The 12577-nt window shown below is 34.9% G+C and overlaps 1 protein-coding gene across 1 annotated transcript; it reads left to right on the forward strand.

Moving 5' to 3' along the window:
- The first annotated feature begins 6893 nt into the window (after window positions 1–6893).
- On the forward strand, window positions 6894–12529 carry LOC140146023 (glycoprotein-N-acetylgalactosamine 3-beta-galactosyltransferase 1-like). The gene is made up of 3 exons (XM_072167762.1): window positions 6894–7224; window positions 9645–10315; window positions 10470–12529. The coding sequence occupies exons 1-3, from the start codon at window positions 7161–7163 to the stop codon at window positions 10686–10688; spliced, it is 954 nt and encodes a 317-aa protein (XP_072023863.1). The 5' UTR covers window positions 6894–7160; the 3' UTR covers window positions 10689–12529.
- Window positions 12530–12577: the final 48 nt, after the last annotated feature.

Consider the following 12577-nt stretch of genomic DNA (forward strand, 5'->3'; position numbering starts at 1 on the left):
CCAAACATCCGTCAATTTAGCAGTCTTCATTGAAGTATACTACATAAATTTTATACTGTTGTAACCAGCTAAGCATCAGGATTCTTCACATGTGCTTTTTATTTTGTATGGACATAAAATTTTGGAATTATATTGCATTTTATATATTAATTTTGAGTAATATCTATAACTTGGAACTGTAAACTGTAAACATCATTATTGATTTTCATCACTGCACATCCTGTTTTGCATCCAGCCATCATCTATTCACTGGACAATAGGGTCCTAATTGAACAATGGCATCTTCCCTGAACAGGACAATTGGCTCAGCATGGAGTACTATACATACTTTCATGAACTTGTCTTTTGCTGGATTTACAAATGGAGAAATCTACAACACTGAGAAATGGAAAATTATTCCAAGAACATTTTCCACTACAATACATGTGGACCCTGAATGTATTCAAGAAGTTCGTCACCACTTATCAGCTATGTATGGATCCCCTGAATGCAAGGGCAAATGTGGACTTATCTTCAGATCTTCTACACCAGTGGCAACTATTACTATGTATACTACAACATTTACTATTTCTGTTCAAGGCACCCAACATACTGAATGGGTAGATTCTGTGCTTCATGAAATCAGCAATAAAATTGACTCAGAAACATCATTTGTTGGCCCCTCTCCAGACATCTACCAGAACACTTCAACTTGTATGCAGCCTCAAACATCAACCCCCCAGCGGAGCTCAACACTGCCATGCTTTGATCTCAATGCTTCTGCAAATGTCATGGACTATTCATCTTCCAGAGCTGTTGAAATACAAACAGATGATGCTCCAGTTTATGCCAGTGTTGGAACACAAACCACTTCCACCACGTCATGTGCATCAACCCAATGTGACACCACCACCACATGCATGTCCACCCAATGTGATGATGCACCTAAACTAGTACCAAAACCAGCACCAAGAACTTCACTACTTCAACAACAGCCATCCCCAATTGTGAACCCAAACCCTACCCCCGCCCCACAGACTTGTGAAGCAGTTGCTACCATTCCCACCAGCAACCGTTTTAGTGCTCTTCAAGTTGAGGACTGCGACGTGCCCAGGAATATCCCCACAATTGTAACCAGCCGCAACTCTCCATCCAAGAAACTTAGACCTGTACCAAAGCCAAGATTACTTTTCCCTCCTCCCACGCCATCTCCTACCCCTGTTGAACCAACTCATGAACCACCACAACCAACAGCTTCAGCTTCACGCAAACACACCAGAAGGAAGATATTGATAATTGGAGATTCCATCCCAAAACTTCTTGTAGGCCGTAGAATGACATCAAAGTGCCAGATTGTCAACCGTTGCATCCCTGGTAGTAAGCTTGGACTATGGACAAAACTGGCTGCCCCTATCATTGAAGAGGAACATCCGGACTTGATCATTATCCACTGTGCTACAAATGACTTGTCAAAATGCAAAATGTAAATGAATGTCTTGATATGTACAATTCTCTTCTAGCTGCAATCTTGAAAACTGACCCTTCAATTAAAATCGCGATATCGTCACTTACTACTCAGAGAAATTACGCCCATCGAATGTGGATCAATGAATTTAATGCTAGGCTTCATGATTTATGTAACGCAAAGGACTTACTCTTTATCAACAATAACAATATTGAAAGAACTCATATCGCGGATGAAGGCCTGCACCTGTCAAAATCAGGCAGAGCTCTCCTTGCCCGGAACTTTATTTCTTGTGCTTCAAATGCTTTCCAACAGGATTTTCACATGACTCCATCTCAGTGGAGGAAGAGGTAAATGAAAAAAGGACTCGTGTTAAAAGAAATAATAATATCAATAGTTGCCAAGAACATATGTTTTGTGGACAAGTATTTATCTTGTAATAATTGTAATCTTGATTTTCATGTTCAATGTATTGGTAGATCTTTAACAGATAATTCTGTGAATTGGTTATGTGATTGCTGTTTTACACGAATTGCTAATGATGAGCTCCCTTTTGGTAAGTGTTTTGTTGATTTAAAGTGCAAGTTGCAAAAAGGTCTCAAAATGGCTCATCTAAACATTAGAAGTGTTATTGACAAACTTGATTATCTGGATATCTTTGTGCATGAAAACAATATTGATGTTCTTTGTCTGAGTGAGACCTGGACAGATAATAGTATTGATGACTCTGAACTTATGATAAGTGGTTATAATTTTTGTCGTCTTGATAGAAGTAATGGGATGACTCATGGTGGTGTAATGTGTTATGTTAAAGAAAATTTATGTTTTAAAGAAAATGTTGATATTCATGATGATGAGGTAGAGGCAATTTTGTTGAAATCAACTTATCTAACACCAAACCTGTTGCTGTAGGTACTATTTATCGACCACCAGATTCTACTGTTGATTATATTGATAAAATGAATGTTTTGTTTCAAAAGTGCAATGATATTTATGAAGATGTGTATATATTAGGTGATTTTAATTTGGATGTTGCAAAAAAATGCGATTCTAAAAAAGTATCTAATCTTGCAAAAATTCCCAAATGTGTCAGCTCATTAATGATTACACTAGAATTACTGATAAAAGTAGAACTATAATTGATTTGATCTTTGTGTCTCGTCCAGAATTGGTCATTTCGTCAGGTGTACATAGTCTAGGACTTAGTGATCACTCATTAATATATGTTGTTCGTAAACACAAACAAATTTTATTTGATTAGTTCTTGGAGGCAATTTAAAATTGCCTCCAAGAACTGTCACATCAAGAAACTTCAAAATTTTGATGAATCACACTTTGTGAACACAATTCAGAATATTGATTGGGAACAAGTAAACTGTATTGATGATGTTAATGATGCTTTATCTAAGTGGCAATCATTGTTTAATGAAGCTTGTGATAAACATGCACCTTTTAAAACTAAGCGTATAAAGGACATCTCCTGAATGGGTAGACAGTAATTTTCTTAAATTGTGTAAGGATAGGGATTATTTGTATGCCAAGGCTCATAAAACAAATGACCCTGGTGATTGGGAAAAGGCTAAGTCAGTTAGAAATAGAGTTAATAATATGAAATTTTATTTGAAGAAGAAGCACTTTGAAAGGGCAATTAATGATAATGTACATGATAGTAAAAAGTTATGGAAAACACTTAAAAAAGTAATTCCAAGTAAAAATAATAAACCAACTGTGCCTAATATTATAAGTCAAAATGGTCATGGTAATATGTGATGCGATCAAGCCAAATCAGTCGGAACTCGGAAATATTGATTTTGAGATATAGCCAAAAATAGGAAATATTTCCTTTTGTTTTCTTTTTGTTTTGGAAAGTCTTAAGTTGCTCATATCGTTGGAACTGGTTGTTCAATTTCAATTGGGTTTTCTGCAAATTGTAGCTTTGTAAATACTTTTTACTATCCTATAAGAAACTGAAAATTTAATATTTCCGAGTTCCGACTGATTTTGCTTGATCGCATCACATATTGCTACAGGTAAAGACACTGCGGACTCATTTAATCAATTCTTCACCTCAGTAGGTGAAGAACTTAGCAGACAATTTGATAATGTTGATATCACTTGCCCATGTAATGATGGAAAAAGTAGTATATCTCGATGTAACCATAGTGAGAGTTTTAGATTCTCTTCTGTATCTTATGATTTTGTATATAATCAAATATGTAATATGGATAATAATAAGTCACCAGGTTTAGATAAATTCAATGTAAAACTACTCAAATTGGCCGCACCTTATGTGTCAAAAGCACTTGCTCATATTTGTAATATTTCTTTAAACAGTTCCAAATTTCCTAATGAGTGGAAGAAAGCCAAAGTTACTCCAATTTTTAAATCTGGTGATAAGAATAATGTAAACAATTACAGGCCAATATCTGTCTTACCAATTATTTCGAAGATTATTGAAAGAACTGTTCATAACCAATTATATGATTATCTTTGTAGTAGAAATATCCTTTCTGATTCTCAATCTGGTTTTAGATCCAATCATTCCACAACAACAACTTTACTAGATGTTCAAGATTATATTCTTAATAATATGGACAATGGTTTTGCAACAGGAGTTATATTTTTGGATTTAAAAAAGGCGTTTGATACAGTAAATCATGAAATTTTAATTAATAAACTTGCTGAATATGGTATTAAGGGTAATGAACTTGGTTGGTTTAAATCATACCTAAGTAATAGGGCTCAAGCTGTGCATGTTAATTCTTTTCTGTCAGATTTCAAAACTTATAATACTGGAATTCCTCAAGGCTCAATCTTAGGTCCTCTGCTATTTATAATTTTTGTTAATTGTTTACCTGATGTTGTAACTTGTAAGACAGTAATGTATGCAGATGACACTTCTCTTATGTGTAAAGCAAAAAATGCTGATGACCTAAAAATGCAACTTGAATATAACCTAAAAAACTGTAGCTAACTGGTTTAAAGCTAATAAGCTCACATTAAATACTGACAAAACAAAGTTTATGATTTTTGGAACTAATCATACACTTAATTATTACAATGACATAACTCTTACATTTGATGACAAAATTATTGAAAGAGTAGATGTTTTCAAATATCTTGGTATTAAGTTTGATAGTAATATGTCTTGGTCATCACACATTGATTATGTATCTGGAAATGTTTCCAAGAGAATTGGTGTTGTAAAACGTGCAAAGTATTTCCTTCCTCATAAAACCTTAGTTATGCTCTCTAATGCTCTTGTAATTCCACATTTTGACTATGCCAGCAGTGTTTGGTCTAATTGTTCTGCAACCAATCAATATCAGCTTCAAGTACTTCACAACAGATTAGCTAGAACAATTCTCTTTGCTGATATCAGAACACCAGTAGAGGAAATGTTAAGTTCTTTAAATTGGATTAAACTTTCTGATAGATGGTCTAATCACATGATTTTTCTTACCTTTAAATGTATCAAAAATATGTGTCCTGAATATTTATGTAATCAATTTGACTTTGTTCATAATGCTCATGATCACATTACAAGGAGTCATTCTTCAAACACATTGATCGTGCCTAAATATAATTCTAACAGTGGTAAACGTACATTTATTGTAAGAGCTGCAAACTTATGGAACAATTTGCCACCATCATGTCGTGTAAACCTTGAAACTATGTCTTTGCATCAATTCAAGACAAGCATCATTACTACTGTTGAATTATAATCATTTATTTATATTGTATGTATTTTAAGATTTATATCATTCATGTATTTGAGGTATATTTATTTTCTTTCACACTTATTATTGATGTTTTTGTATAAATTACTAAATATCATGTTATTTTGTATATATTCTGTAAAAATGTTGTAAATATCATTGTATGAGGGCCTGCTTGGAAAGCAGTGCTTGCCACTGAAGTAGTTTAACTCCCTCAATAAAGATTTCACAAATCAAAAAAATTGCTATCTACTGAAGATAGCCCTATATGTATGTCTTAGCTTTATATGTATGTCTTGCTATTTACCGAAGATAGCTTTATATGTATGTCTTACACTGTCTACTGAAGATCATTAGCTTTATATGTATGTCTTGCTATCTACCGAAGATAGCTTGATATGTATGCCTTGCTGTCTACTGAAGATCATTAGCTTTATATGTATGTCTTGCTATCTACTGAAGATAGCTTTATATGCATGTCTTGCTGACTACTGAAGATAGCTTTATATGTATGTCTTGCTATCTACTGAAGATAGCTTTATATGCATGTCTTGCTGACAACTGAAGATAGCTTTATATGCATATCTTGCTGACTACTGAAGATAGCTTTATATGTATGTCTTGCTATCTACTGAAGATAGCTTTATATGCATGTCTTGCTGACTACTGAATATAGCTTTATATGCATGTCTTGCTGACTACTGAAGATAGCTTTATATGTATGTCTTGCTATCTACTGAACATGCTGAAGATAGCTTTATATGTATGCCTTGCTGTCTACTGAAGATCATTAGCTTTATATGTATGTCTTGCTATCTACTGAAGATAGCTTTATATGCATGTCTTAATGACTACTGAAGATAGCTTTATATGCATGTCTTGCTACTTTTTGTCATTTGCTCTTTTCAGAAATTGTTTTCTTGGTGTTGAATTACCAAATTCTATTTCCATAGCAGGTTTAAAATGCGTCCATTTAGGCGACGAAAAAAGAAAACCCTGTTCTACGGGCCCGACCGACCCAGATTTGGAACAAATTGGGGAAAAATCCTGTACAAATGAATGCCGACCCACATGTCGGAAATTGTTTTGTATTTTCTCAAATTGCAAATTATTGACAGATTTTGGTGATTTTTTGGGTCATTTCCAAAAAACAACAACAAAAAAGGCCGACCGACCCTACTTGAAAGGTCCGTCCACCCGTAGAACAGGTTTTTTTGTCGCCTTACCTTTTTTTCTAATGCAGACAATTTCTGCATAATGTATTTTGGGTATTTTAAAGAAAAACAACATTTTTAAAGACGAACTTTCCTAATTTGTGCCCTCACGATCAACTTCGGATTGACGCCCATGCCCGTGGTGTAGGCTATATCTGTTTGTGAAGAATAAAAAAAAAAAAAAAAAAATAAGCGCCATCTGATTTTTGCGAATTGCTTTTGGTCGTAGAGGGCAACACAACACTATGTTGTTTGGCCTTACCTAGAAATTAGTTGGCATCAAAATGGGCTATTCCAGTTGAAACCCATACACCCCTATGGAAGACATGACCTTAATCTTCCACATAGGGAATGTGAATTTTAAAGGGAGTTTCCAATGAGTAATTCCATTTAAAATTTACACACCCTGTGTTGGAGATAAGGCCATGTCTGTGGTGTATGTATTTCAACTTGAATAAATCATTGTGATCTCCGCATAAGTCGACCAGAATTGCCCTAGTAATTTTTTTTTTTTCCTTTTAGCCTGGTGCAAAGACCGTGATTTGAGTCTAAAAATATATAATGTGACCATTGAACTGTACTGAACATGCTGAAAATGGCAACCAGGGGTGGAGGGACACGATCATTGCTGGTCACATTTATGGTGGCATATCTCCTTGGTGCTGCAATTACAACGTTTTTATTGAAGTCAGCTAGTATATCACATGTTATTACATTATTTGATCCAAGAAGAAGAAAACACACGGTCTCTCCGATCCGTACGGGCTTGTCAAAGTTGACGACATGAATGCCATACTGTTGAATGAGTTACGAGAATTCCAGTCGCACAACCACGATAAAGAATTCGGTAAGCTTTAATGTTGCAATGTTTTTGACCTGCTGTCATGTCACTGACAATAACTATCTGACACCCTGGGGTGGGCAAATTTTAAAAGGGCCTGCCAAACGTGCTTCCTTCCTGCATAACCACAAACATTGCCACCAGCCCCCTTCCCTGGTGTGCCAAAAAACCCTTATCCCCTTGCATGTACCAAATTTGTGAGAACCCTATTTGCAAACCGTAAACATGGTCAACATGTTTTGGTTTAGATAATAATGCAAGCGTAGTGACTAAGAAATTTGACATATTTTAACTTTTTCATACTGTTTTCCTGAACATTTGGGCACCTTTTTAATAAACCCATTGACAAATTATAATTATGTCAATTGTTGACGGGGAAACATTACTTATTTCAAAGGTTACATGGTCCGTGGGGTCATGAGAAGAAACGTAAATATACTTTGGCAATGTTTAATGACCCGTGAATTACTTCTGTATAAAAATTAAGTTCATTAAAGGTAGACATATAAAATTTTGTTACAATAATAAAAATATGACTTCCTTGTTCAATTTGTTGTAGTCATCAAAAGTTTCAAAATTCATAAACAATTAACCATATATTTGAGTCTGGGATTTTTGGCATTGGAACTATGTGTAGGCCTACTACAGATGTACCCAGTGGCGGCGCTATGGGTGGGGTGGGGGTAGGGGGGGCATTTCACCCCAATTTTTCTTTCCCCCAGTTTTGAGGCACCCCCAAAAATAGTGTAAATTTCAACTTTTTGCGGCAATTTTGTGCAAAATTGGTCGATTTTGCCCCCCCCCTGAAATTCACTTTTTTTCCAATGCCCCCCCAATAATTCCATTTAACAAATGAAGTAGTCATATATATTGAGAACTGTGTTCTACGTAGTTTGAAACTATTCGGCTCGATGCGCGCGATTTTGTTCTTTTTCCAAGTTATACCAATTTGAATAAAAAAGAGAGCATTTCAAATGACAAAATTTACAAAGACTTGAGTTATCTGTCACGTTATAATAGTCCCGTTAGCCGGTAGGAATCACCTTGAAGGAGGAAATAGCCTAAATTTGTCACTTTTTGAAATGCCCTCTTTTTCCACTCAATTCAGTATAACTTGGGAAAATAAAGTCGGATCGTGCCAAATGAGGTATCAAAATACGCAAAACAAAATTACCCATCTAATGATTACTTTATTTATTATTTTAGGTTGAGTACCTTTCAGATATTGCTTTTGTTAAGTATTTGGATACCTTTTGTGAGCGGTATATCTATTGAAGTCAATAATTATGCATTTATTATTACTGAAGACAGCAAGAATCTACTGGAAACAATATAATATTGTAACATTATTAATATTTTCTGAAAATAGTAATAGATTATTTATAATTATGTAACATATTAATATCGGATGCAGACATTAATCGTGAAAGTTATTAAAAGGGCTCCAGTGGAAAGCAGTACTTTCTTTATACTAATCTGGGCTACCCTCAATAAATATACCCAAATAACTTATTGCTATCTACTGTAGACAGTAATTATATAATTTAGTACTATCTACTGAAGACAACAATTATGAAACTTATTATTACTAACCAATTGCCGCAAAAAGTTTGAAATTTGTTAAGCTATCTACTGAAGACAGCCATTCCAAGGTTATCTTCAGAAAATGCTCAACCTTAAAGGATGACACCGGTAATCACAACATTATGCCTTATATGAAAGAAAAATAATTATCAAGCACGAATCACGTGGTTTTATTTAAAACAAACTCATAGTGACCATAAAAACGAATAAAAACATCCGTCTCTCAACATGCAGTATTCAAAATTCCCGGGCGCTGAAATTGTCGAGTGCAATTACGTCCCAGTAATATAATAAAGGCTGACGACAATTTAGCACAAATAACCATCACGTCATTGCACTTAGACAATTTCGGCGCGGGAATTTTGAATATCGCGTGTTGAGAGCCGACTGTTTTTATTCATTTTTGTGGTCAATTTGAGTTTGTTTTAATTGAATAAAACCATGTGATTCGTGCTTGATAATTATTTTTCTAACATATAAGGCATAATGTTATGATTGCCGGAGACTCCCTTTAATAATAAGTATAGGAGTAATGTACATGTTCCGGCGCAAAACCAGATTTACGCACAGGAAGAATGTATTGTTTTGACATCGCCATATTTGACAATTTCCCTGATGAGAAGAGGTAGTTATATCAACTACCTCCTTGAAACGAGTTTGTCGGAATAAAAAATTGGTGAAAATGAACTCTGTCTAATCCATCTTTATTTTGAAGACAGTCATTATGTATACTGCACGCAAAATATCCATAGGCCTACACTTAAAACAACAGTTTCCGAATTTAGAAGCTCTTAAGCCACATCAGCTATCATAATTTGTTTATTTACCGATTTATTTTTCAGGTCAGGATATTTTAGCAGATCTACTTTATTCCAAAGTGCGAGTACTATGCTGGGTCATGACAAATCCAGCAAACTTATACAAGAAAACCATACATATCAAAGCCACATGGGCCAAACGCTGCAACAGAATCTTGTATATTAGCTCAGAAGTGGATGCCAACTTCCCAACAGTCAAAGTGAAGTCGAAAGAAGGGAGAGACTACCTGTGGCAAAAAACAAGACACACTTTCCAATTACTCTATGATGAATATTTAGACCAAGCGGAATGGTTTATAAAAGTAGACGATGATACCTTTTTAATTCTAGAAAATCTTAGATATTTATTGTCAGGTTACGACCCATCCGAACCCATGTACTTTGGTCGTAAATTTAAACCAGGCAACGTCATGAGTGGTGGAGCAGGTTATGTAGTCAGCAAAGCGGGTGTCAAGATGGTTGTAGAAAAAGTTTTTACAGACTCCAAAAAATGCACATCTGGAGATTTTGTTGGTGGAGCAGAAGATGTTGAAATTGGGAAATGTTTACAGAATGCTGGAGTCGAAGCAGGAGACTCGCGAGACCCACTTGGTCGTGAACGATTTCATCCATTTATTCCTGAAGAACATTTAGTGCCTGGTGTTATGCCTGACAAATATTGGTATTGGGATTATGTGTACTACAAAGCATCATCGGTATGCTTATTTTGTATTTAAAACTTGACTTAAAACTGTGTTTATAAATGGAGGCACTAATATTATAGACTAAATATGGGCAGGTTTCAAAAAGCATAGATCGAACTATTGTAAAAATAAATTGTATTTCTTTCTTTATGTTCGTGTATTACAGGGCCCAGAATGTTGCTCCGATTACTCCATCTCATTTCACTACGTAAATCCCAACGCTATGTATCTGCTGGAGTACATGATATACCATATGAAACCGTTTGGAGTTGGACACTATACCTGTCCAAGTAAAGCTAAACCAATGGTGGACAAACTGCTTGGTGGAGTAGACGGAAGAAAGCAGCAGTTGGAACTGCATGTAGAAGAGAAAGGCAATGAGTAGGAGGTAGGGAAAGAATTACTGAACAAAAGTGAAGGATTGAACTTTTGTTCATTGAACAGGTTAATCAAGACTGTTTATTGAAAATTATAATTGAGATTTCACAGTTCTAGTCCAATAAAATAATACTCACTCTGGACGTTTCGCAGTCTGGCAGACTTCTTCTTCTACACTGTTGATGTTATGACGACCTTCTGTTTACAGGATGCTGGTTGCTCAGCAACGCTGTTGTCAATTGTCTTTTTGTTCTGGAAATCGTCACTGAGATTATATTGCCCTCGGAATGAGGCTAAGGTGTTCGGCAAAAAGAAAGACATATACAAAAGCTGGACGCTATATAAAAGAGGCAGTAGAAATCAGAAATCAAGGGACCACCATAAACAGAGACGAGGGCAATAGGCCTATAGCATTCTTTGCCGTAAAAAGATGATTGTCACAACAGTGTTGAAAAATAAGTCTGGCAGACGTCAAAACGTCCATAGTGAGTACTGTTTTATTGGACTAGAAATCTCGGCTATAAGATTCTCTTAGTAGTGGAATAGTTCCCGATGCTATGGAAGTAGCCAAAGTTGTGCCTATCTATAAAAAGGACAGTCCTGAAGTATTTGGTAATTATAGACCTGTATCAGTTTTACCGACGTTCTCCAAAATTTTGGAACGAATTGTTCACAACAGATGCTATAACGTTTTACTCAAAAACAATGTTTTGTATAAAAAACAATATGGATTTAGAAATAAGCATTCCACGTACATGGCTGTTCTAGATTTCGTTAAAGATACAAGTGAGGCTATAGACAATAATATGTTCACTTTGGGTATTTTCATGGATTTGTCGAAGGCATTCGATACCATAGACCACAATATCTTGTTGGATAAATTATATCACTATGGCTTTCGTGGAATATCTTACAAATTACCTCTCAAGTAGAAAACAGTATGTATATTATGATAATGTAACATCTCAATATGAAAATGTGATGTGTGGTGTACCCCAGGGTTCAATACTGAGACCCTTACTTTTCATTATATATATGAACGACATTTGTTGTACATCAAAATTGTTGTCGTTTATTCGACACAACTGTGTTCCATTCTGATAAAGATGTCAACGTACAAGAAGTGTGTAATTGGTTCAAGTGCAATAAATTATCCCTAAATGCTTCAAAAACAAACCTAATTGGGACCCCCCACAAAACAAAAAATGCTCAAATTAATCGTTCTATTAAATTAGATGGTTGTAACTTATCTCGAGTTTCTGATGTTAAATTTCTTGGCATTACTATAGATGAAAATTTGACATGGAAGCCCCATATAAATAATATTCGTAAAACATGTTTCAGAAACCTGGGCGTTCTAAATAAGGTCAAACACTTCTTACCAAAAAATTCATTGTACGTTGTACCAATTATATTGCTCGCTTATTTTACCTTATTTGTCATATGGAATAGTGTTGTGGGGAAAAGCCTCGAAAGAACATGTAATGAAAATACACAAGCTTCAAAAGAGAGCTCTCAGAATAATCTCAAACAGTTCTTATTTGAGTCACACAAAACCATTGTTTGAAAAGTATAACGCATTGAACATTTTTGAGATGTATGACAAAAAAAGTGGGTATTTTTATGTACAAGTATAAGAACGGTTTACTTCCACAATCATTTTGATTATGTATTCACTGATTTAGAAAGCGTCCATACTTATGATACAAGATATAAAACAAATTACCGACCTGAAATTCACAAAATGAAAACTGTCCTCACCACAGGACCAAAGATTTGGAATAATTTACCTAAATTAGTTAAAACGGCTGTCAGTGTAAATTCTTTCAAAAAAAGTATTTCATCTCTCCTCCAGAAAAAATAAAAAATAATATCAGTTTAAATGTAATCTAATTA

The sequence above is a fragment of the Amphiura filiformis genome, chromosome 2, assembly GCF_039555335.1.
Source record: "Amphiura filiformis chromosome 2, Afil_fr2py, whole genome shotgun sequence".
NCBI lineage: Eukaryota > Metazoa > Echinodermata > Ophiuroidea > Amphilepidida > Amphiuridae > Amphiura > Amphiura filiformis.